This window comes from Empidonax traillii, unplaced genomic scaffold, assembly GCF_003031625.1.
Source record: "Empidonax traillii isolate 1590-97213 ecotype Southwest subspecies unplaced genomic scaffold, ASM303162v1 scaffold263:size1499331, whole genome shotgun sequence".
NCBI classification, from domain to species: domain Eukaryota; kingdom Metazoa; phylum Chordata; class Aves; order Passeriformes; family Tyrannidae; genus Empidonax; species Empidonax traillii.
Genome location: NW_020955456.1, coordinates 258,152 through 285,085, shown reverse-complemented (window position 1 = coordinate 285,085; position 26,934 = coordinate 258,152). Strand labels below are relative to the sequence as shown.

At 42.0% G+C, this 26,934-nt stretch overlaps 1 protein-coding gene across 4 annotated transcripts in view; it reads left to right on the top strand.

Annotated features, from left to right (window-relative positions):
- The first annotated feature begins 10,420 nt into the window (after positions 1–10,420).
- The window catches only part of CARD11 (caspase recruitment domain family member 11), a 44,568-nt gene continuing 28,054 nt past the window's right edge, over positions 10,421–26,934 (top strand). For 3 of the 4 annotated variants that reach the window (XM_027889507.1, XM_027889511.1, XM_027889508.1), the window contains exon 1: positions 10,421–10,803. In XM_027889507.1, coding sequence (XP_027745308.1) covers positions 10,791–10,803 — 13 coding nt within the window. In that variant the 5' untranslated portion in view covers positions 10,421–10,790. Of the gene's footprint in view, positions 10,804–22,178; positions 22,283–26,934 lie in introns of those variants that run through there. The other variant, XM_027889509.1, reaches the window with a different exon arrangement.

Genomic DNA, 26,934 nt, shown 5'->3' with positions numbered 1-26,934 from the left:
GCCTGCAGTGGTTTTGTGGGGGTACCATGTAACGAGCCGATAAACCACACAGTTACTGCCTCCTCAGATGTCATTTACTTTCTGCGGGGCAGGGAAAGCCAATCCAGGGTGAGCAGTAATGGGCCCCAGCGACCATAAAAGCGAAATGAAAAGTGACACTTTTCAACTCAGCAGAATAGAAAAGTGAGCTCTCCTTCCCCACTCCTCTGAACGCTTGAGCTTTTGCTCCCAGCCAGGGCTGTCAGTTTAGACCAGACTCAGCAGAGTGAAAACCTCTGCTGAAAGCATTGGATCATCAGCTTAGTCTTCCTCCTCACTTCTCTTCCCTGTTAATTCATCTTTACTAGGCCTTTTGTTCCTTACTATCAGACTCGTTTTGTTTCTTATACCTAAGGTGTCCACAGTGGTTTCCCACATGGAAAAAAGGTTGGATCTTGATTTTAATGTAATAAGGATCAAGCTGTGCTAAGTCTTATGAGGCCACTCCTGATTTGCCTCTGGTGAGAATGCCTGTGGCTCTTCTGTGAAATTCCAGTCCTGTTTTTTTCTGCATGGGTAGGTCAGTGTTACTGAGCTTCTTTCTTTGGGGAAAAACAGTGACTGCTGAGAACCTTAGATGAAGGTACTGTAGCACTGTGCACTACTACTCATAATAAACGTACTTATCTTTAATAAGTACACATAATAAAAGTGCTTATCTTTTACTGAAAGCAGAACACTACCACTGTCTCTAGAAATGTAAACTTATTCCTGGTCTGTTTCAAGAAATCAGAACAAAAATCTCTCCCTTTGCCTACATATCTGTGTTTTCATCATTACTTAATCCTTCCACACCTGCTCCTTCCACCAACACTCCATGTCCAAGGTTTGGGTTTGTGTTGTCTCCTTTCACTTCCATCATCTCAAGTGCAATATTTCTGTATGATTTTTCTGATTCCCTGCAGATTCTACATTTAGAGCTTTCTTTTCTTCCTTGCTGTCATCTCTGCTCTTCTCTCTGAAGCCATCAAGTACCAGAGTTTTCCTCAGACAGGTCTTTGGCCAGTGTCTGTGTGATTTGTGGACCAGAATGATGTTGTCTATGTATGGAATCACTTTTAAGACAATTTCACTACCATTTCCATGAGTTGTTTTTTTTTTTTACTTTGTCCATTCAGAACTGTGGAGAGCTACAGCTTGGGGACAGGAGATCATCTGCTGGCTACTAATAGCTTGCACTCTTGTCTTTTCAAGAGTTAATTCTTCTGTAACTTATGTACCCATCTCCAAATCCTGCTTGTTTGCCTCACTACTTTGATTACACGATTGCTTAGTTACTTTGCCTGTATTTCCAGATGCAGGCTGTGTCTTAATGTGAAATATTTTTCTAGGCCTTCTGTATAAAGAAATAAATTAAATTGTATTATCCCTATAGGGTGGATTACCCACCCTCTTTCCCAACCTTCATTAGATTCCAGACACACTCTTTGTTACTGTCATGTGCTGGATTAACTCTCTGTGCAGAGAATATTTTATGGATGCTCACTATTACAACAGGGTGTTATTTACCAAAGCTAATTTTGCTTGTACTGCAGCACACTTGAAAGTAAATATACAACTTTGGGAAGTGCATGGAGATTGTCCAGCGAGTAGTAATTTTAACTAAGTAACAAATGTTTGAGGCATCGAGTCACATATTGGAGAGATGACCAGAAATGTCTTCCTGGACCAGGCTGGACCCAGGTACAGCCAGTCACTAACCCCTGTTTGGTCCAGGGCTCTCAGGGAAGGGCACCTGCTGCTGCATTTGTGGGGTTTGCTGCAGTTTCAGAGCAGGTCACGGTTCTGCCACGTGTCTTACTCACCTCCCTGGCAGGCAGAACTAAAGACAGCATTAATGTCAAGGTCTCCAGCCTGCAGGACATGGAAGCCTTTTTGTTTCCTTCCCCTTTTTCCCTTCCTTGCCTTCACGTGGTCACAGAGCCAGACAAGGACTTTGTGTTCCTCTGTGGTCGTGCTTCCTGAAAGTGTATCTTGAGATGCTTGAGTTGTGCTGGAGCCCAAACACCCTCACAGAACCAGGTCAGTTTAACTGGCTCAGGCAACCACCTTTTGTTAGCATTTACTCGCCATATTGAATTCATTCCCTTACTGGAAATAATATGTACTTAATTTAAGGATGTCCTATTTTGTATAAAAAGACACTTTCTAAAACTAAAAGCCAGAGGAAAATCAGATTCCCTGTTTCAACTTCTCTGACGTTTTATGAGCAACTTAACATTTCCCAGTCACCAGAGTCAGGCTCTGTGAGAACAGAATAGGACGAAGATTTTGGAGAATGCTTCCTAGGAAACCCATTCCCTGACGTGTCAGCAGAAGACTGATAGTTTCCCAAGCAGCTCTCAGCCTTCCTGACAGCTGTTGTCGATGTGTTGGTCTCTTAAGACCCAAACCACACTTGACTTTTTCCCTGGGAAGCTGCCACAGCCAGAAATGGATTGCTGATCATTCCTGAAGGAAGTAGTTCTGTCTTGTTTGTTAAATGGATGGTGCTAAAAACCCTTTAATCACCTATTAGTGAGCTGTTAAATACAGTGAAAGCAAATATACTCCATGCACACATTAATTTTTAATGATCAGAGAAATACCTGAGGTACAGGATGTGCATGACTCCTGCTCAGAAGAAAGGCAGGCAAGTCGGTAACAACAGGGGTAATTAGTAAAAGACTGTCTGGTGGTATATTTTGTTGTGGATAAATATTCAGGATTAGTGTGAGCAACTGTTAAATTCCTCAGTTATATTGGTGCAGAGGAAGAGCTCAACAGATCCACGATAGAATATAGAATTGGTTTCTTTCCCAATGTAAGGATAAGAATTTGATGCAGTAGTTGCAAAGGGAATATATAATTCCCTAAATCCTAATATGAAATGGTAGGTTCCCCATTTCTGTCAATACTCTTAAGATTATTGCTTCTTTGTCTCACTGAGAGTCCAATTTAGGAGTCACTGGGGTTTCTTAAAATTTACAGGTTTTACTTATTGGAAGCTTAAGCCCAGAATTTTATAAGCAGTTTTTCATATTTTGGTGAGTCAGAATAGGATAAATACATAATTTGATGTCTTTTCAATATGGTTTCTTTGTTCTATCCAAAACTTTTTAAACTCTTACATTCTAAAGCACTTTGCAGTGCCATAAATTTTAGACAAATATTTTTTTTTCCCAGTTTTAATATGAAGGAACTCTGTCCTTTCCCTCCTACATACAAAATACAACTTAGGCATATTTCTGTGAATGGATGGGGGTCAGTGAGCTCAGCAGTGGTCTGGTCTGTTTTACACAAGAATCAGGTAATTAACACATCAAATCAGGTAATTAGTGTAATGTCTCATAAAATCAGCCTTCAGTTTTATTAGAGATCATTATCTATTAATGTCATAAATTTAAGACGTTATTACAATGGTGGCAGTTTAGATCTACAGATTAAAAGAAATAGACTCGGCCCGTGGAAACTTAAATTAATTTCATTTCCATTGCATATTGTGAGATGTGGTATCTGCATTATATTACATCAGGTGCCTCAGAAGTAACTCTGTGAATGACAAGTGAATTAATGATTGTTACAAATTCCATGGCCTGCAGTGTCTGTGGGTATATGGACATTGGAATGGAAGTCCTATATAGAGATGTAAAGGTATTTAATACTCTAACAGAGTTGTTATGCATGAGAAAGCAGAAACCTAACCTATGCTATTGTTTCAAAGAGAAATATTAAGAATTCAAACCCAGATATTCATTTATGGATCAATAAATAGTGGTCATATAGTTTTATGGCCATGTTTAATCTCACATATGTAAAATACTCCGTGATATATGACCACTATTTATATGCATCTTAGGAGCTTGCAAGTCCCAGAGAAATCACACATCCTGGTTGAGTGTGACACCCAGATCTCTGTGAGCTCAGGCTGGGCTGAAAGTCACGCAGGCCAGTTCAGCCTTGCAGGTTGGTAAAAACCACCTGAGAACTCCCCACTCCCTGCTGCTCCTGCCCTCTCCCCCTGGGCTTGGAATGCAGGATATGTTCCTGTGCACAGGAGTTTGGCTCGTTCCGTTGAAAGGAAACAATAAGGAGAAATAAGGCATAACATGGTAATATCTCAGTCTGGCCCCCGGCCTCTGATAACTTTTCCATCAAATTACCGACTTAGCCCAAGTTGCTTTTGGCAAATTCCTCTTTCATAACCTTCTCCCTGTCTCCTCTGTAATGAACCCACTCGTGTTCCTGCAGAGGAGCTCTGTTTCCATAAGGATGAGTTCAGCTTCCAGCGCTGGGAAAAAACACAGTTCTCTGGGAAAGAGGGATCTCTGGTGTGACTCACTATAGCAATTCTTGCTTTTCTAACGTTTACTTTCAGTGTGCTCACGTGGGGCTCCACGGTCTGGTTTTGACACATCTCGTTTATGTAACAGTTTCAGGTTCAGGGGGGTGGTGGGTTCTCTGTTGGATTGTGTGAATCACAGCAGACGTGGCATCAGAGCTGCAGTGGAAGTTAAATACTCCTTAACTTCCAGGTCTGTGCTGCATTCCCTGGACACTAAAACCATGGAAAATATCCCCTTGCCATTCAAACCGTGTGGATTAATATAAAATTCTTTTCTAGATATGATATCATTTATATTATTAATATTCCTGTTTCTGTGAGGTAAGTTTTCTCTCAAAGCACAGCTCTTAGCACAAGTTTTCCTCCTCCTGACCTTTGGAAGAATTTGTATAGATTAAAAAGAGAGAAAATGCTGAAGAATGGGACCCATTCTGCGGTTGTTTTCAATTTGTCTCTATTAAAAATCTGCATACTTTTATAATTGGAATAAATGCTGACCTATAAAGAAGACAAGAAACCTTCCAATTTCCAGCAAGCAAAAATAAGCAACTCAACCTCTCCTTACATCTTCTAAATTTCAAGTTTGATAGATTATTCCTTCAGTTTGCAGATATGTTAAATCCTTCAGTCTAATAATCAGAGCACAATGCTGCTATTGTATAAATGGAGAAAGATGACCCTTTATTTTAAGTAAAAGATGAGATATGAGACTGATTAATTTATTTAGAAAAAATTTTAACAGAAGTTTTTGAACTAAAATGATTTTTTTCCCAGTATTTGTTCTGGTGATAATGATCTGAACTCTTGTGATTTTTTTGGGTTTTGTTGGTTTTTTTTTGTTTGCTTTGGTTTGGTTTTGGTTTTTGTTTGTTTGTTTGTTTGTTTTTCAGTAATAGTGGTTGGATTCCTTCCAGTCCCCCTTGATTTTACCAAAAAATGCTGTGAGTGTCTGCCTTGGTTTTTTAACTTTTGCCAGTTGTAGTTTTGCGTTGTTTTGTGGGTTTCTTTAATAGATTGTCAGTATTTTTTAAAATTGAATTATGTGAAAATACCTTCATTTTTAACATTTTAAAGGGGCAATAAATATTCCTTTCTTATCTCTCCAGTACTTTGTCTCATCATCTATGGAATATGGACATAAAAATATAACTCATTGGTTGCTGTGAAACTAAATCATTTTTCTGGAAAGTTTAAAGATCCTTGGCTTTTAAACCCTATAGACATGCAATTAAGAACATAAGGAAGAGCATAAGCACCTGAGCTATGGCTCATACCCAGTTTTGCTGAATTATATATGTGTAATGAAAAGAGACTGGTTGGAGTAATAACTAAATTGGCTCTGACTTTTCTGGAAAGAGCATCACAGAGTTTGAAGCTTCCCTCCCTTTGACCCCAAGAAGGGGCAGAATAGGATTTGGAACCCAGATCCCTGGTTGGATTTGAACCCAAATTTTCCACAATGGATGCATACGCTTCTATCTGAGTCAGGTAAATCCCATAATACTGCTGAACTCAACAGAGGTTGTACATTTAGTGCAAAAATACCTAACCCCCACCACTGCCAAATGAAAGAGGGAATTTTATACTGTCTGTTCCCCACTGATATATGTTTGCCTGTCATCTTATTTCATAGTTCAGGCAATTGAAACACTGTTTAAATGTGTATCATAAACCTATAGATAAGAACATTTCCCTGCTGGATTTAAGCCATTACCCCCAAAGGTGTTAAAGAAATCCCACCGTGTGTCACTTTTTAAGATCAAGGGGCATTTTTGATGTTAATGCCTAGAAAAGGCAAATGAACACTAACAGCTGCTTATCCACAGGCTGGTGAATTGAATAGGGAAATACTTCTGCTCTGGAAGTCAGATCTCCAGAGAAAAATGATAAATTGTGAGCATCCTTAAGTAAGACTGATAGTCTCTAAGGATAGTTGAGCAAGGCTGATAATATAAAATATGTAAAACGGGGGAAAATATTTAATACTTCTGTTTCTCTGCTCTGAAGAGTTGGAAGGGTTGTGTTAACAATATAGACGGTGCTGCTGTGCCCAGGCATGCAGGAGAAATGCAATATATTAGTTCTCAAATCACTAGTTTGTGAAATGCGCTTCTGGTACCCAGGGATTTTCAGGACTGTTACGCTGATAAGGAGTCAAGGGCAGTCTCCTCATGGGCTGGGATGGATCTCCGGGGAGAAGAAGGGAAGGGGAAGAAAAGGAGCAGCAGATTAAGAGCTGGATAGTTTCGTGTTTCTTTACTTCCAAATGCTGATATTTTTTCGCTCTCCAGTCTGCAGCCATTTAAAGCTCTGTGGCAGCTTCAGCTCTGAATTACAGCCTCCCCTGAGCTGATGAATCACCTCTGTAAAAAAGCCTTCTGTAGGAAGTCACGGTGCAGAAGGAGAACCTTCCACTGCAGGAAGTTTAAGAAAGAGAAGAAGAGAAACTTTCCATATATTTCATCCCAATAACAATGTCACGGTGTGAACGTCCCCCTGAGCAAAATACTTCAGAGGCCAAAGGCAACAACGTGGAGGAATTGCTAAGATTCCAAATCTCCCCCACTGCTTGGAATGACAGAATAATGTTGAAATTTATTTATGCAAGGATCCCAAGGTAAAAGCCTGGAGGAAGGGAGGGTGCAGCACCACCAAAGGGCTTAACACGCACTTGTTATTCAGGTTGTCCCATTAGGGCTCAGATCCTGCAAAATTTAGAGTGATTGGAAGGAACTAAATATGCCCTCCTTTTCTCAATTCTCTGGGAAAGAGGGAGACAACAAACATACCAGGTGTGTCTTTCCAGGTGACTTTGTAGGCAGAGGTGCAATTTATTGTTTCCTACACCAAGTTTAATGAAAGAAGTCTGAGAAGCCATAACCAACAAAAATAACAACAACAACGACAAAACCAACAAGAAGTATTGTTTATTATTACCCCTTAACTGGACATCTTGTTAAACTGAAAGTTCCCATGGATTTTTTTTATGAGTGTGGAAAAAAAAAAAAAAAAACAGATGAAAGAGACAAGTATCTTTTTGAGGCAATTCCTTTTTCTCACCAAAAAAAAAAAAAAAAAAAAAAGGGAAATTTTCATGCTTAGAACTCTACCAGCCAAGATCCTTGACCCTACGTTTGGGCCGGGAAAGCTCCTGATTAAAACTCTGCAGCTTTTTGCTGTATTTTAGGTAGTACACCTGAATTTTCTTGTATTTTCTGGCTGGCAAACAGAACATAATTATTTTCTACACTTACATTGTGTGAAACACATAACTTCAGTCCACCAGCCTCAAGGAACTGTAACCTCACTGTAACACTTTTATAGCTCGAGAGAATTTTTTATAACTGAGAACTGGGATTAAGACTGTAAATTCTTGTAAAAAAAAAAAAAAAAAGTTGATACTGATACTCAGTTACGTGTGGCTTTGTGATTGATGACTGGGTCCTGCTCAGCTAATCTCAGTTTGCCAGTAAAGCCTTTATGACTATGAGAATTTTAGGTCCTTTGAGTTTCAGTGATAGATTCCTTAAAGCTGCTCAGGCTTCACTGGATAATTGCTCCATCTCTGGGGCACCACTTTAGGCCCAGGGAAATGCGGGATCTCCTTTAAAACAGATGTTGTGCTTTTGGAGCTGTTTGTAATCCACAACATTAAAACAAAAAAACAAAAGCAGAAACAGGAACAAGTGATGCCTGACCCCCTGCTTGGCTCTGCTTGGCAATTTCAGAGTGTGCTGTCTGACACCCTGTTTGCTGAAGAAATCAAGGGCAGAAGGAGAAAGCTGTAACGAGACTTGGTGAGTCTTGATTTGAATTTCTAGCATGTTTTTCCTTTCAAGTTTGGGAACCACGTGTGGAAGATCTGTGGGTTTTAAATCGAAGTGCGGCCACAAAGCCTCCTGCCAGCAGAGTTTCTCTGCTTGTGCTTAAAATGGTTCCTCTGTTGCATGCACAAATCAGCTTCCTCTATGAAAGCAGCAGAAAGCTTGACTCAAAAGTGATATATTGGTTTTGACTGAATAATTGTAGGCCATCATTCTTACAGCTCTGTTTCACAGTTTTTTCCCCAAAATATCACTTTGCCCCGGTCAGAAACTGCAGAACCTCACCTGTGCAGTTGTCACCTGAATAGATGTTTTGGCTGCTCAAAGCAGGAGGCTTTCCTGCACCTTGTCACATGCAGCTCCAAGTTTGCTCAACAGTGAATTTTGGTAAAGTTGTACATGAATATCAGTAGCACAAAACTGGGTAGTCCTCACTGGAAAAAAATTGGTAGGGGCATAGCATGTTCTGCTATTGTTCAGCCAGAGACAGAAATCCCTGCCTTCCTTAGTCTTTAAAAAATCTTGATTTAGAGAACTGGAACTCATTCCATAATTCCTCTCAGTATCAACTTTACGGATAAACTTACACCCTCACCAGTCCAGGTACAGGTACAAAGATGTGAAACTAGAGAAGAAATCAGGGAGAAATGGGACAGAGCTGCCCTCTGCATTTTGCTCCCTTGTGATTTTTGCAGGATTCAGCCTTTCAGGTTGCTAAGAACACTTTTGCATGTTACTGTAACAACACTTCGAGCCATGTATTTTCTCCCTCACATTTCTTCTTTTCACTTTATCATCTCACTTCCTCCATTCTGTTGTCTTTGACGCCGCTGTATCCTTTGATAGTTTTTCCACTGTTCTTTTATACTTACTTTCCGTTTGTTGTGTTTTCTTTTATTCTCTACCAACTACGTTTTCCTTTCTCATTCCCTTACTCCATTACTGCCATCATGCTTTTTCACTCCCCACATTCCTAAATTATCGATCACGTCACTTACGCTTATTATTGCTTGGGTTTTTGTTTGTGTGTGTTTTGGGGTTTTTTTGTTTTGTTTTGTTTTGTTTTTTTTGCTTTTATATCTGTCATTTCCTCTCAGGAAATAAAAACATACCCATATATACACAGTCACTTTCTTCTGGTCACCTTCAAAGAAAAAGCAACTTTGCAGAAATTCAGGGAGCAGAATGTATCCCAGACTGGTGAGCTCTGAAATCACCCTCACAAACACACATCCTTATGGCACTCACGTAACTCTTCCTTCAGGTGGTCTTTGCTCTGACCCTCACACATCCAGGACCTGTTGCTGACTCCAGAGAGGCTTCCCTTGTGCACGTCTGCCCAGCGCAAAGGTAAAGGCTCGGGAGTGACTGGGACCACAACGGCACCTGGGCCTTGGTTTCCCCCTTGGGATTAAAGATGCAGCAGCAGAACAGGAACCAGCACATTGTGCAAGGTGTTCAGGTGTAGGATCCCTGAGCAGGATGGCAGCAGTGCTGAAGGATGTTTCTAGAAGTGATGGTTGCTCCCGGTCCCACAGGAGCGGGAGAACAGCGAGGGCAGGGACTGGTTGACTTTGCTCCTGTTGATTTGCCTGTGGTGGGAGACCCCTGGGTGCAGCCTGGGGGTGAATGTCCTCAGTGAAACCCAACCCAACAGGGGGGTTTGTATGTTGGCCTTAAGCCCGGAGTCCAGCATTGAAGCAGAACAAGATACTGTGGCTTCTTTGTGTCAGCAAAACTTCCTTTGGAAAATGTGTTGTTTAAAGGATCATTCAACTGCAAAATAATCTGCTGCATGAAGTAAACCCTGTTGACTACCTTTCTTGCAAAAGCAGCTATTAATGAAATAGATGGTTTCTGGAAAAACCTTTGAAACCTCGGGAAAACCCAGAGCTCCTTCTGCCTGGAACTGTCGTTCTTGAAACTGTTTTCTTCAGTTCTTCCTTTCTTTTCCCTTTCCCTCCTGCTTTCCACCAGCGTGTGCCCTGAGAGGCTCGGTGCTGAGAGAGGCACAGCAGCAGCAAGGCTGGCATTCAGCATGTCCCCTTTTGCCTGGGGGAACATGGAAGTTTGGAGAGCTGGAATTGAGGCAGTGGAGCCAGGCTGCTTTCTCTGTCTGAGCCAAGCTTTGCTCTGTCTCTGCCTCTGCCCACTGCCCTTCTTGGGGAAGGGGCAAAAGTGCCTCTTTATTTGCTGTCATGGTGCTTGGGGCTCTGCTGTCACCTGTGTGCAGAGTCATTTGCAAACAGGCTCTATCGCTGGGGAGCAGAAATGTGTTTTTTTCAAACCCTAAGCAGATTTATAGTCTGGTTTCCTGTCAGATCTTTGCATTTTCCTTCTCCGCCCCTCCCAGTCTCTGACACACTTTTTCTTACTTTCCGTGTGGCTCTTTGCTCGTTCTGACACCGGTGCACCAGATTCTCCCGAAACTTTTGTACTTTAGGGGCCAGGGGGTGCTTTGCTCCGTGTGTTTCCCTTACTTTTCCACAGCTGCGGAGCGCAAAGAGCCTCTCCAAGACTCCTGGAAATCCACTGGCAATTGCATGGAGGCGACGTAGAGACTTTCATCCTGCAGCAGCTGCAGTGAGACTGCCCGGTCACTCATGAGCACCCAAGGTAAGGAAAGCAGCTGTCAGAGCAGCCCCACCTCCCTGACCAGCACAGCTCTGATCGCCACGAGTTCCAGTTCCACCTTTTGTCGTTTTTGAGTTGATTTTCCGGACGATGTTTCTTGGGAAGCGGCTGCGTCCGCACCTCCTGTGCCCCCAGCAGGTCTCTCTGTACTTTGCATGTGCCGATCTTTGGAGCCCCGGGCTCAGGGAGGAAAACGGGCTGTGGCTGGAGGTGTAAACACATTCTTAAAGGAAGGGTCCACTGGGAGGGAGAGTTGATATGGAGGTCTGGAGAGGGGAGATGGAAGGACTGGTGTGCAGGGAATCTCTGGTTCTGCCCATAGTGTGTTGTGCCTTCTTTAAATCTCTTCACTGAGATTGGTGCTTTCTGTTGACTAATAAAATCATTCTTATTTGTTTTTTCCCCTCTTTTAATTTGTTCTTCACACTTCCTTTCTTCTATTCTCAGCCCTGTGTATCTCTTATTATCTTTTTCACCATCTTCTTACGCCTGTCTCTCATCAAGTGTGTTTTCTGTGTGACAGATGCGTCCCTTGTTGGGTCCTTCCCTTTCCCTCTCCCTTCTCTTTCATGCCTGTGCAATAGACTGTACATCCTGCCCCAAGTTCTTAATCTCTCTCTCCTCCCCCTCTATCAGTTCCTTCTTATTCTGGTGTTCCCCTTTCCCAGTGCTCCTCTGGCTCAGTACACACACTCCTACTTCTTCCTGCTCCATCCTCTCTCTCTCATGCACATTGTGAATTTTGCACACACAGTGGTGTTGTCTCTCCACTGGGTTGTCCTTGCACACAGGTCTCTGTCCTGTCTGTCATGTACGTGTGCAGGATTTCCAGGTTTTGGGGGTGCATCCCAAAATACAAGACTTCTACACTGCCTTCCACTTCTCGAATTCACATTTAGTCATTCACAACAAATGTCATCCTGTGTCTCTGTTTCTGTCTCAAAACCAGACTTTTCTAACACCTATAACACCCCTTAGCTTCCCCTCCAACTCCCAAACACAGCCTGCCCTGACTTTGGTTATTCCATCCCTTCTCTTTCTACCATCCCACTCCTTCCTATCTCCTCACCACCACCCTCCATCAGGTTTCTCTATCTGTTTTTATCTTGATGTTGCATTCAAACTGGGAGGAATTACTGATGCTTACATGAACTTACTTTCTGCTGCCTTCCCATGCCCACTGTGTCCCTGCAGGGGAACTGGAGGAACTGTTGCAGTGTCTCAGCTCCCCTTTCCTCTGCAGACTCTGCAACCTGCAGCAGAGGAAGAGCTTGGTGATGGGATTGAAAGCAGATTAAAAAATGGGAGAGCACAATGCAAAATGTCATTAGAAAGCTGTAAAAAACAGTTCTAGTGGTTCATAAGCCTTTTCACTAAACTTAATGGACTTTTTGACTTCCTGCTCCAAAGCAGAAACTTCTGGTCTGACATTGGCGTAATTTCGTCCTGTTGATTCCTCGTGGAATCCTTGTGGGATTCCGAGTCTCAGAGGCAGAAGTTCTCAACTTCAATACTGTAGTGGGAGTAACTTTCCTCCTAGGATCTGGAAACAGTTCATCTCTTTTATACCAGATGTATTGGTGAGTCACCAGGATCAGGCATGGCTGAAAGCTGCATCCAAGGACAACAGCTGGTATTATTCCTTGCTGAAGTCTGTAAACTTCAAATCACATGTGACAAATAAGTACATTTCTTTGATGAAGCATTTTAGCTTCACCTTCTTAAGCAGGACCATTGAGACTGAAGATTTATTTCTACGGATGTTCTGATGTGGGCTTTTGGGAACTGAGGAAGGATCACTTATTAAACTCAGCTGAATTAATAAGAGAATTATTATGTGGGAGAATTCTCTTTAGCGATCTGTCCTGCTCTCTCAAATTGTCCCTCTCCATATGAGTGAAAGGAGCTTAAATTTTATGTTTGCAATTATAATATATCCTTTCTGATTCAGAGCTGAAAACTGTGGCCTTTGAGCTGTGAGCATTCTCTTCTGAATACAGAAAGAGGTACATTAAAATATCTTTGCCTTTTGGATCTTGCAAAAAATCCACAAGCCTAGAACAATAAAATAAGAGCTCATTTTATACATATGGGTCTAACATGCCTCTTTCTTACTCTAAGTCATCTTGTGCTGTGAACAGCGCTTGTGTTCCTTTGAGTCATTCTACAAAACTTGTTGATTTTGTGCCTTTTTTGTTTTTCTTCAGTGTTTTGTGCCCTCATTACTGGTTCTGTTTGTAAAGGGTTGATGTCTCCCAGAAATAAACTGGCTGAGCCAACATGTCTCTCTCTCTCTCTCTCTCTCTCTCTTCCTCCTTTTTCTATTGCGTCATGATAGTTTGCTGCATGAGGTGTTAAAAATAGGCATTGTCAAAGTTGGGTTGTGACATTTGCAAGAGGATACCTAGCTAGAAATTATATTTTGTGTGTGTGTGTGTGTGTGTGTGTGTGTGTCTAGTTTCTTGAGTCACATTTCTGGCTGAGGAGAAATTTCAGCTGGAAAGAGCCTGGGAACTTTCTATCCTACCCAGCAAATCCTGTATGGAAAGAGCCAATCTCAGAACAGAAATTCAGAACCACATGTTTGACTCCCCGTTCTTATGCAAATAGTGATTTCCAATTAGATTTAACTCTGAATTAAGAGAACAATAAACTTTCAACATGTGTGAAGAGAGAGGACCATCTGACTGGATGTGTCTTTTAAAATGAAAGGCAATTTGAACCTTCTCTAGAATAATAAGGGGATGTGCTGAAGAAACCTGAATGCCATGCACCAACCAACCTTGGTTTATATACTGTTGCATGGTGAAACTTTTCATCAGAGATATGGAATGATTGCTTACAGAAGATGAAATTCATAGAGATCCTTAGATGTCCCAATATTATGCCTCTATTATTGAGAGAGAACAAGGTACCCACTTGTCAGCAGGCGCCTCAACTCTCTCTTTGATATTGAAATACATGTTTCATGAAATATGAATCTTTCACTTAGATTTTGTCATTAAGTTGTGTAACTGTGGAATCTGACCTATGGCAGCTTTCTTTGTCTGTAGCCTCCATAGCAATCTAAACTTAAAAGCACAAGGAATATGGGACCAGGCCTTGTGATTTTGAAACTGGAGGGTGAAACCATAAACCTCACCAAATTTAGTCAAGTTTTGACACTGGTACCAGAGAGAAATTCTTTCTCTTGCCTGCTCTGTCCCTGTTGTCTGTAGGATTTGCATTTGCAGAACAGTGTCTGCTTTGCTGCAAGTCCAGTATCTGCAGTGAATCTGCAATTCCTCTTTCAGAACAAACGATGGGGTTTTCTCAGGTGTACATGTAATCAGATTCTCCATTTCCTCCCTTCCCCCAAATTCTCTCTTAAGTGCTGCCTTCACCCTCTAGTCTGGGTGGGTTATTTAATGGCAATGAACATTTTCAAGGAAGGTAACCTTTCTGCTTGTGATTTGTTCAAGGACTCTGGGATTATAATGGTTGCTGTCAAATGTATATAATTGGTCTCTGTGGCACACATCCAACGAGCGATAAAAGCGTCCTTCTCTCTGCTGCCTTAGTCTGTATTCTCTCCCTATATCATCCTCTCCCTTCTGCTCCTCTCAGGCAAGAGGAGGAGACAGTGCCAGGATGTTCCAAGTGCAGTTTGACAAAGCAGCAGCTCTGCCATATTCCCTGTCGTGGAGTGTCCCAGCTGTGGGCAGTGGGTTTGGCTGGAGGTTTGCTCTCTGAGTTGGGTTAAACAAGGAGGTCTCCTCTGAACTTTGGTTTCTAACACTTTCCTTCCTTCATAACCTTCTGCCAAATAGCTGGGCTCTAGGAATGGTGATAGTTTGTGAGTACCATGAATTCTCATGCTTAATGATCTACATGGGGTGCGTGTAACGTTTCACCAGCAGGTAAGAACTTTGTACTTTCTCATACAAAAAGCAAACATACAGGGTTTTTTCCACAGCCTGTAAAAGTACATTACTTATAGCACCAAAAATTGGCAACCTGGTGTGCACTGTCTGCTGCTGAACACGGAGTGAGGAGAATATTCCTGTTAAGTTAGTCCTGCAAAACCTGTTTTATCTTCAGGGCTGGATGGGGCATTACTTTCTGATGCTGTCTACTTCAGTGAATCTGTTTAGCGGCTCAAGAGGAGAGAGAAATTTGTCAAATCTCTCTGGAAATCTATCAGAAATGTCAAATGGAACGCTATAACACTCTGGTTTTGTCAAAAGGATAAATATATATACAGCTGTGTATGCAATATTATTTGCAGTAATTGTTGCCTCAGTGAATTTGTCTGTGTGAAGTAACTTGGTGTGGAGTTAAGGGATATGTTTGTTCTGGTCCCTGAGGCCAGTTTGGCCTTACACAAAGATACTTGTTATTTGCCCAAGTCAGTCCTGGTTTTTGTAGTTCAGGGGAGAATCAGCTTCAGTGGAGCCAAGGAAAAGATTCCCCCCAGCCTCCTGAGCACTGGGTGTTTGCTGGCAAATTCTCCTCAGGTTGTAATTGGGATGCTGAAGAGTAAATGTAACATAAGAGTTCTGTTTAAACTGGGATAAGGATTTTTTTTTTTTTTTTGCCTTTTGAATGCAGAGAAGGCTGTGTGCTAGCAGTACATATATGGTTATCATTAGCAGTTAATGGATTGTTTCAATTTCATTTTTATAGCTCTATATGTGTATAAACATTTCCAATCTATCTGTGCCCATATTTGAAATCAGGATGAGTATGTTTAATAGGTTGTTACACACTCCTAATATATTTGAGCACAAAAGTAAGTTCCTCCAAGGTTTGAAACACTAATAAAGACGCCTTTCAAATATTTCCTTCTGGAGATTTTGATTCCTGAGAAAACTGGGAAAACGCCCAGAGGTTGTTTTAACTCGTTTCCTAAAGATTAAACCAAATACATTTCCAAACTGCGGTGAAAATGGTGATTGAAACTTTTCTCCTTGATCACGAACTGAGAGATTATCACATAATATTATAATTTGAATGTTTTTGGCTTTTAAATCTCAATTAAAACACCGGTGACCCACACTATTCACTGACCAAGCAGGTCCATTCATAAAGTCTGTGTTTAAAAGAACTTTCCTCCCTGGTTGCAGCTTTGACCCCAAATCTGCTGGGGTACCCCAGCCTATCACAAGAACAAGTCACAGTGTTCCAGCACCTGCTTCCTGCACCCCTGTTTTTCCTGGCTTTTTCTGAATCATGGAGTTGTTTGGGTTGGAAGAGACCTCTAAGATCATTAAGTCAGACCATTAACCCAGCACTGCCAAATCCAACACTAAATCGTGTCTCTCAGCATCACAGCAAGGTAGTTGCCATTCCATATGTTTTTTGAGGTAATTATTGAGATTGTCAAACTTATTTCACTAATGATATGCACTGACTGAAAATCTAAAATTCCATAATTTTTTCCCACCACCTTAACTATTGCTGAGCTGATTTTCTCCTGAGAAAAAAAACAAGCTCAAGCTAAGACTCTTCCCTGGTACTACACTGCTAGTCTTCCTTCACAGTTCCTGCCAAAGTTAAGTCAGAAGAAGTGTCAATATTTGATTATTTAAGAAGATTTTGGGTGTGTTTTATCCTTTCAGTAACAGATTCCTGTATTTCCAGTTACATATTTTTTCAGGAACACCCAAGACTAACAGGTTTTATTGTAGAAGGTTTAATTTCCTTCTGTCTTTTATTCTCTCATTTTTGCAATTTATGCCACGGAAGATATCAGTGCATTATGAGACAAAAAAAATTTAAACTTTTGTATCAGGGTAGAAAAGAGTGTGTTTGACTTGAGTTGTTTGAGAAAAATTAAGGAGTTTTACATTTCCTGTAAGGCTGGAAACACTGAATCTGTTGGGTTTTGTTTTTTTTTTTTAGTTTGCAAGTCTGTGGCCTGAAGGAAAAGTGATACTTGGGTGTTTTCATATGGAGTGTTACACTAGAGAATGGTGGGTTTGTGACTCATCCATATCCATCCTGAGAGCAGCTTCCAGGCAGTTTTGCTGGATTAAATGCTGCTGACAGCAACACCTTCACTGAATCACTGAACAACAAGGGTTGCACACCTGGGAGGATGGTGTCTGGCTCGATATTTGCCTTAGAAGCCATGTGAGAACACAGCATCAGGAAGGATGGAACTTTTTCACCTGCGAGGAACAAGGGGAAAATGCTGTGTCTGAGACAGAAATGATCAGAATGTGAATGTCCCTTTGAAGGCTGTGGATTTATTGAGAAGCTACTGATACACTGTAGGATGTGCTGCAATGCAGGAAAATGTAAACTCATTGCAACTGCATCATTATATAGTGCAGAAATCCAGAGCTATTCGAGCAGGATGGTATTAGAAATCTTGGGTGCATTTAGAAATCTTGGCAATTGAATATAATGTTGTCAGCACAGATCTGGTAGAGCCTCTGCACAAAGGGACTGAACGTAAAGATGATTTGAATATTCAGCTACTGTGAGGAAAGAACATGAGAAAAAGCACAGGGTGGTTTGTTATTGCTCCTTTGGTCCTCATAGCACATCCCAAGCCCTCTCTCCTCTCAAACTGATCGGTTTGTCTGACTCACCTTGTCTTATTTAGTATCTCCTTTCCTCTTCCTCTCTGATTCTGATTCCCAGCCCACAAGAGGCAGATGCATCAGGTGAGAGAAGGGAACTGCCAAACTTCTCTCTGTACAGCAGAATCCAGAGCTGGAGGCATCAGTCACCTCCTTTGTGACTGATCCTCAGGGGAATGAAGCAAAGCATCCAGCCCAGCAAATGAAGAAAAAACTCTACTTGAAGGCAGAGATGGGTCACTGTGCCTTAGCAAGGGTTCTGACCTCACTGACAGAACCACATTTTCAGCTGGGATATTCTTCTACTTCTTTTCTCCTGGTGACAGTTGGCTGTACAGTACAGGTTGTTCAGGTTGTTGTACCGGGTTTCAGACAACGTGGTCCAAAAGTGATCCTCTTGTTGTGCTTCTAGAGCTGCTGGAAAGGGTCAGATCAGAGCATCAGATTCCATGGGCTGGGCAGTGACACAGCCTGGCTTTCTGTATTATGTTCTTTGTGGATAAGAATGGGTTCCTGCCCACCTTCCCCCTCCCCTCGTGAAGGCACTGAACTCTCTAACCCCAGACCAGAAATTTGTTCTACCACAAATTTGGCCTTATGCAAGTCCAAGAGAAAATGTACTCCCCAAACCAGCAATCCTTATTTCCTCCAGAGGAAAACACAGTGAGGGGAATGAATGCCTTCTGATGGTTGGATGTGGGTTCTAAGCCACCAGCTGGACCATTCTGTCCTGAAAAGGAACAGCAACATTTTTGGCTAAGTGCCAAAATCTTGCATATAAGAATTCACAAGGAGCATGTGGTTATTCCTTTAAATTTGCCTTATTCTTTTAAAATATGCTTTACCAGAATTATTCATTTCAGATCCTCAAACTGTGGAGTGAGATGGTTTAATTTCCTTCTTTTTTTCTTGCTAGGGTGAGTGACATCATAAATATTAGAAAGAAACAAAGAGTTATTTCAGGAATTTGGACTGGGCAAAGTCTGATTTACAGAGACTGACATCACCACTTCACTGAAGACACCAGGGAGTGTGGTGTTTGAAGAAAGCTGTTTGTCCTTGCTCAGCTCACCTCACCTCAACTCTACCGACCACATCAACACCAGCATTGCTGATAAAATGCCCAGTGTTCCCCAAGTCGGTCTTGGCAATGACATCTCTGGCTTGTGCCTGTCACTGCAAGTGAATGACCATGCAAAAGGAATATAAAATTGTCCTGAGCATATAAGTAACCAGGACCAGCACTAAGAAAGCCCTTTTTTACCCCAGAGAATGTTGTTATTGAGAGCAGCCAAGGGGCAATGCCTACTCAGAATTGCTCCTGAAGCTTTTCTAGCAATCTGGGAATTATTAGTAATTAGTGGCTCTCAGGACAGGTCCCGTGAACACTTCCTCCCACACTGACTTGCTGTGAACAATTTCAGTGTGAGTCTAAGGAGAAAGTAGACTTTTGTGGTTACTGCAGCTCAGCAGCCCTCCCCGAGCTCTCCCACGGTCTCAGCGAGTCCCGTCCCCTGGGATGATCCGTGTCAGCTGCTCCCTCTCCCAGACACCTGTCCCTGCCTGCAGCCCAGCTAACTGTGCTGCTGTGCAGGGGAATGCACTGGTGTGACCCCCTCTCACTGACGTGGGTGGGCAAAGTCAGAGCAAGAGCTCCTGACCTCTCGAGAACTCTGGAGAGGAGATGGCAGAGATATCTCACAGTGGCAGAATCTCACCAGTAATGCCACTCTCGGTGCCGATGTCAGCCAGGACGTGGCTTCTGGAGGTGCCGGCAATGAAAAGGCTGGACACATTCCTATTTGAAGAGGCTTTTAAAATTCTCCATATGCTTCCTTTAAAAAAAAAAATTCCTTTAATCTTCCCGATGTTTGCAGTACCCTGGAGAATAATGAGAGTTCTCTTCTCAGTTGATGAGTCTATTGCTTTTACAGGATTTGAAACACTTGCTGACCTGAGTAGCTTATGACAAAACAGGGGTTTGAATTCAGATCCAACTTGCTCTGCCTTGCTTCTTTTTCTAATCCAGAGTGAACCTTATCTGCTGTTATTTTGTATTTCACATGATGCTGGAGTAATTACTGCCACAGAGGATAGAAGGGCCTTGCTATCAGAGAAGGAAACCTGTGAACACAGCACATCATTCTGAAAATACCTGAGACGTGGGTGGAGGAGAGCAGGAGTTAAACCGGCTCCTGCATAACAGTTGTTGTGTTTTATGCTTGGTGTTCCATCCCTGGCCCTAATTCCTCAGTCTTGCCTTCCGTGGTGACTTCGTTAGCAACGAGATGCTAATTAAATTTCATATTTACGATTGGAAAATAAAATCATTGGACCTTTTTTAAATAGATTTTTATGAGTTTTGGCTCGGTTAGCTGAGTCAGCAGCATGGATTCTGCCAGGCTGAACTCACTGGCTTTGGGGAAAAAAAAAAAAAAGATAAATAGAACAACTAATGATGAAAGGAGAGTCTAATCCAAAACCTCATACAGTTTCTACACTGTATTAGCTTTTGAGCATAAGAAAAATAAATTTGTTTTGGTTCCTCATAGAAATGAATACTGTTAGTCATGTAGAAAGAACCCTTCTTTTATTATGTCTCAGAGGGTTCGAATCTTAAAATGTCATTTAATTCTTAAAATCTCAGCTGTGGCTGTAGACAATACGCTGAAAAGAGGTTGATGCATCAGCAGTGTTTGCCATCACCTGTTAGCTGGCAAAATATTTATTTCACAGCTTCAGGAGGGTTAGACTTAACACAAGTAAGCGCTGACACACAGCATCTCCCTCCTCCCTGTGGAATGTGTATTGCTGGAGAGTTTATACAACGCTGGAGAATCAGAGCTACCGAAATACTGCTGCCAGCCAGATTTATAGGCACTATACAGAGCAGCTCCCTATTCATGTAAAAATTAGCACCTCACAAAGCTTTAAAGGCCCATTTTTCCAATACTTAGAATTTGAAGGATGCTCCAGTTGTGAGAAGATTTTTGAAAGAGCTCAGCTTCGATTTAGGCGTGGACAAAAGACCTGATTTTAAGAAGTGGTTAACGCTCAGCAGCTCTGTGATTCATAGCACTATCTTACCCCACACTCTGAGGCAAATCTCGCAAAAATCTGGCCATTTATTTTGATGCCTAAATACCACCTGCACTCTTTGAAAACCTGACCCTAATTACGAGCTGTGCCCTTGGGTAGGAATGAGAAATAGGGGAAATCAATCCTCCTGCGTGGGAGCCATTTGCTGGTGCTCATCTCGTGTGTAACCTCACTGCAAACACAAATGCAACGCTGCTTTTTAAAACAAAGGCACTTCTGCACATTCTGCAAATGATTTCCTTGTCAGCCTGTGCTAAGGAATTGTTGTGCTTCAAGGCATAAGTTTGGAGAATAAAGCACAACTCACCCCAGCGCTGAGTTGGTTACCACCCTTTGCACTGTCAAACACCTCAAGATCAGGGTTTGGGTGCAAATAATCCTGAAAATCTGGCTTTTGTAATCTTGCTTGTAGATGCTGTTTAAACAGCAGCTGCCCGTGCTTAAATACTGGGATGGTCACAGATGGAATGTAATTCTGGCATCACTTCACAATTATTATTTCCACAAGTATTTATTTCCACAGTCAGCAGAGAATTCAGTATAATTCTCATACTTCTTACCTTGACTCATGCTCAAGAACCACACCAGGTGAAGACAGATAATCAGATTTATGGCTATTTTAGTACTTCATTTCTTTGGTCTTTGCAAAAAAATACACATTAACCATGAACTGAACCGGCCAGAGTTTCCTGATGAGACCGGAGTTTAGTCTCTTCCCATGGTTAGTTAATTCTTCTGGGATAAATTTTCCACATGAAAGCTTTACAATATTTTATTCTCTACCATCAGAGCAATGGGCTTAGTTATGGAGAGAGCAACAGAAGATACTTAATTCCTCCTTGCAATGCTTTGAAGGTAGAAAATATGGAATTGACAAGTATTTGGTATTATCTCTTCCCCAAGACAGCAAGACAAGGTCATGGGGACATTACCACTGGAGAAATAATGTGGAGACAATGTAAAACCAGACAATTTTTGCTTCACATTGCTGCAGAAGTGACTTACAGGAGCCTTCATGCAGGATGGAGAGAGAATTGTCTCTCTCTTTTCCAGGGATTGCTTTCCTGCTCTTAATTGCAGGCCTTATGTGAGGTTTCCTTGATGACATGGAATGGCTCAGAAAACCCAGCTGTGTTACCTGCAGGAAAAAAGGGGACCTGTTTGAAGTTCTCCTCAGGCCCTTCCTGCTCCATCCAGAGCGCACAGCTCTCTGTGGCTGGGAGAGCACTTCCCCCAAGACTTTTCCTCTGCAGGGGTGTCATGTTTGAAAGTTACCCACACGTTCTGTTCAGAAGAAAAGGGAACTGAGGCAGCCCCCAGCACCTTTCTCTCCGCTATTTATAGGCAGGAGGCTCGAGAGAGAGGATGGTGGGTGTTGTGTTTCCGGGGCTACGTGACGCTGCCCCACAACACTGGTGCAGAGAGAGAGAGGGCAGAGAGCAAGAGGAAGAAGAAGTGACCAGCAATCACAGGAGGGAACAACCTATTCGTAAAACAAGTACAACCATCTGCATGTGAAAGGAAAATTTTGATTTCCAGAGCTCCTTCTGATTCCTGGCGAGGGTTTGCCCTTCCCAGGCCAGGCTGCTGGGATCTGGTGTGGACTTTTTCTGGTCAAATGGCCTCCAGTTGTCCTCTCTGTGTGTGTGGAGCTCTGCTGGCTGAGAGGTTCATGAAGCTTTAAGCAGACCTGCAAGGATTTGGTCAATGAGCAGAGCATCAGGGACTATGGCAGACTGTGACTAGGAGTGGAGTTTACTTCTTCCAGTGACTTTGAGGAGGAAAGGCTACAGGTATTTGTTATGTAAGGTATGTATGTTGTTGTTCAAGCTTCAGTGGAGCTGCATGTGCCAGGGAGCAGCCTGTTCTTTGAAATTAGAATCTGTTTTAAAGTAATAGTTACAAAGTCACCAAAAGGAATAAGGTGTACATACGTGTTGTCTGTACGTGGAGCTGTGCTCTTACATAAAATTATACCTTTGCACAGTGCATTTAAGATATTTCACTGAAGCATATCCTCATCACAATCAGTGCTCTTAAAAGTCAGTAAACAGTTTGCATGTGGGTTGTTTTTAGTGTTTGGGGTAGTTTGTTAAGACTGATCTTAATATGGTTATGAGAGTTGGCTTCTTATTTGTTCTTTCTTTGTATTCTGTGTATTTTGACTAACTGTGGGATTCTTTGACAGCGTGAAGCAGTGACAGGGGAGGCTTAGCCTGGCTGTTAGGAAAAGGTTCTTCACCAGAGGGTGGTTGGGCACTGGAACAGGCTCCCAAGGGAAGTGGTCACAGCCTGATAGATTTCAAGAGACATTTGGACAACGCCCTCAGGTACATGGTGCGATCTTTGGGTTGTCCTGTGCAGGGCCAGCAGTTGCACACGAGACCCTTGTGGGTCTTTTCCAACTCAGGAGATTCTATGATTCTTCATAGAGGGTTCTGTCTTATTTTCCTGCCCTGTTATAAAGCTTGCTATACGAAATATTATTTTCAAAGTTTCTTGGGCCATGGTGAATTACGGTGAGATTATCTGACAGTATTTAAGATTGGAGTGTGACCTTTTCTGTTTTAAGAATGGCCCACACATTTACTGTCAGTTGTTTCTGAATTTGGAGATTGTTAAACTAGAGTGCAGTCCTCTCCTGGAATGTGTTCTGCATTATCCTTTGACTGTTTGGAGACAAGGATATCACCTACAAAGTGTCATTATCTGACTGTGTGGGATATGTTCTTCCCTGAGTATTTTTTGTTATTTTTTTTTAACTTGTGTAATAGAAGAGTTTGCAGAAAGTGACAGGTTTTTTTTAAGAAATGGACTAAGCAGGAGTCTGTTTGGCAGAGCTGCACTTCTTTCTCTATTCCCGTTTTGTAATAACACTGATAAGAATCAGGCTGGTTCTGCAAGGGTTACGCTGGTACATATCAAATTATGAACCTTTGTCCTCACCAGGTTCTTCTGTGGCTCAGTCCATGGAAATCCCTCCCAACACTGCCTTTCTGTACCAAAGAATGTGCTGGGGTTTGTTATGGGAGCACACAGTTACTGAGACCTGAGGTCATCAAAGCCATTGACATCTTTGGGGGACTTGAAGTTTTAATTCAGGATTTCTCCTAAGCACACAGGACTGTGTGCTTGCCCGCAGCTGTGCCTCTTCCTCCTCCTCCTCCCGAGCTGGTGAGAATCTCATTTTCAGTTGTAAAAACAGAGTGACTTAGTCTCAAGAAAAAAATTAACCTGGGACCTGATAATGACTTCTGAGGCGTTTGTTGGGCCAGTGTTGTCACGAGCCCTCGGCTGCCTGAGGATGGCAGCTTCTTTCTCAGATCTTGGCTTTTAGCACACATCAGTTGGAAGGAAGAGCTTGTGTCAGTAGCTGATGCTCCAGAACAGAGGGCCAGTTCTATAAACAAATTTGTCCACTGTTAGCACAGCAATTTCTGTTGCCCTCCTCCTCATCAACATGCAGAGTAGGATGGAGCATGTGCAGATTGCAGCATTTTTTAAATGTCAGGTGCTCACTCTCCACTGCTACTTTGCAGATCCTATAAAACAGATGCATTGTGGTAAATTATTTATTTAAATTTTTTTGCCATTATCTTGATTTGCATGCTCAGAAATAACACTGATTTCTAATGTGTCAGGATTTGTGGCAAGTCCTTCTCTACTTATTCCTTCATTTGCTTTATACCTCCTTTGCCTTCACTAAGCCTTTCCTGTTTCCATCTCTGCCTCACTTCTGTTCCTCACTTTCATTCTGAGTCCCCCTCTTTTAAACTTTCTTTTTCTTCTCCTGTTCCCTTTTTATATTTCCTTTCCCCTTGACCTCACCATTTTTCATCCTCCAATCTTGTCTTTTTCTCCCCTCTTCAGTTTTTTTCCTCCATCTCTCATTGCTCATCTCTCTCATTTCTTATTTAATTTTATATGTATTATCATTGAAATGGTATCACTGGCAGTTTCTGAAACCTGGGACTCAGTCTCTCAAACAATATGTGAAAACAGAGTAATTTCCATCTAATCACCAGTGTAGGTATTGACATCAGAAGGTACAAATCTCTTTCCATGCACCCTGGAGGAACCCAAGTGACCAGGAGCGGCTTGAAAGGTGGAAGTATAAAATGATGGAAGGAAGTTTTGGACAGAGCATCTGGCATTCACTAGAGAGGAACTTGGTTTCTGAATTAAAATACCTGCCTAATTCAGACTGGTGAGATGGATCCACCCCCCACCCCCCCCAGATTTCTCCTCCATCAGTAGCTCAGACAGGGTGTTATTGCTGGAGGCAGAAGCAGCTTCACTGTGTGTAGGAAACAGTGACACACAGAAAAGTGACAGTTGTCAAAACATCATTGAAGCATATTTGTAGGGGAGTATTTTTCCATTTTCTTTGTTTATTGTTGATAATAAGGGCTCTACAACCACATCTGATTGAGTGCTGCGTGCTCGAGGCAGCACAACCTGCTGTGGGTTTGCCATTGAGGCAAAGTGAGTCATTTCCTTCCTCCAAGATCAGGTGATAGGAACTCTGAGGCTCTAAAGCTGCCAGACTTGAGGAAGGCATAGACCAGACACCCTCAGCAGGTGGAGTGCAAAATGGGAAAGCACTCACAGATCTCAGCCTTGTCTGAATAGGAATCATTACAGGATCCTAATGAGTTTGGCTGCACTGATTAGGGTCTTTTCAATGATATTTCGTTGGGAAGAACAACATTATTTAATGTGTAAATAGTTTTTTCCTCCAGAAAGTGATGGGTATTGCAAAGAATTTAATTTGCAATTTCAAAACAGGCAAAAGCTCAGTGTAGTCAGTGTGGAATTCAGTGCCAGGATTGCCCAGCTCTCAGGCAGTATTAGCCTGCAATATTGAGAACTTGTCTGCCTTTGTTGCACGCAGTGTTTTCTGGTTTAGGTGATGCTGAGCAAACTGTTGGGTGTCCTGACTAACAATACTAATAACTAATCCCTGCTTTATGTATGTGTTGCCCTTTCCTTTTTTTTTTCTGAGATGGAGTTTTATCTGTTCCTAGGAATGTAAATAAAGACAAAGAAAGAGATAATTAAAGAGAGTTCCTAGAGTATTAATTCTTCTGACCCCGTTCTGTTAGGACAGGAATAGCTGATTAGACAGAAATCTCTGATTTATTCCTTTCTTTCTTTTTTTATTTTTTTCAGAGGGCAGGGATACTGAATGAGAGCAACATGATAGAATTCTTCATTTCTTTTTCTCTCACTTGGTTGTTGAGCTTATAGTTATGAAAATGAAGGGAATTTTCTTTCTGCCTTCTGAAGCCAGATGAATATGCCTCCAGAGCTCTCTGAACCTGTCAGGGAGTTGGTTTTGGTTACTTCTATCTCTCTTCTGTTCAAAAAATGGGAGTACTGTTCATTACTGTGGCTCTCATCTGGCTTCACCTCACTGAAGCCTTGCAGCTCTGCTGGTGTTTGGGGTTTCTTTTGTAGGCTGTGTGTAACAGGAAGATTGACTCAATGGAATTGAATAGGATACTTTTGTGCAAAAATAATCCTATTTCATGTTTAAAGCTTCCTGCTCTTTTACTTTGGTATCTCTTATTCTATATTTTTTTTCTTTTATGTGTTTTGTTGAAATAAGTAAGCTGGTTGAATCTTTTCTTTAAAGAAGGGGTTGTGAGAAACACAGAATGGTTCCTTCCATGTACATTGTGACCCAAAACAGAAACACAGCCCAGCTCATCCAACAGTGCTGTGGCTTCAGAAAGTGTTCTGGGGCGTGCAAAGGCTGAAGTAATCAAACTTCACTAATAATAAATGTTTTTCTAGGGCCTTCCCATCTGGGTGTTTTCCATGTGCTTTGCAATCACTAATTTACAAGGTCCTACCTTGTCATAAACATCCCTATTACCAGCCTTGTTTTCAGGTGGGGACACTGGGGTAGAAAGAATGAATATGAAGTGCAAATTCCTAAAGGCAGATGAAGACACTGTCTCCTCTCCTTTGGGAACCCAGATTTAGGCACCTGCACTGAAAAAACTTACCAGTATAGGTAAGCAAATTTAGTCTTTTTTATCAACGTTTAAGCCTTGTTAAAGTGGTTTTCAGTACCACAGAGCATCCAGCAGTGCCACCAAAATAATTGGAAACTGCTGGTATTCAGCTTTTCAGAAAGCCTGCAGGGCACACAGAGCTCTCCTGTCCTTAAGCAAAGGAATATAATTTCCTTATCACACTTTAAACTGTGACTTTCCTCTAAAAGTAAAAATAGCTCTAAATCCCTTTGTGGTTTTGTGGTTCTCTGATACTGCAAATCTGCACATATCCACACAAGCAGCTTTTGAGAAAATCACCCAATTGTTGTACTTTGTCGTGTGAGGTGCTGTACAAACTCGAGGGAGAAAGGGCATTGCCCCCCGGGATCTGGAGATGTGCAGGGGAAGAGGATGGAATGCAACACCCTCAAAATGTTGGG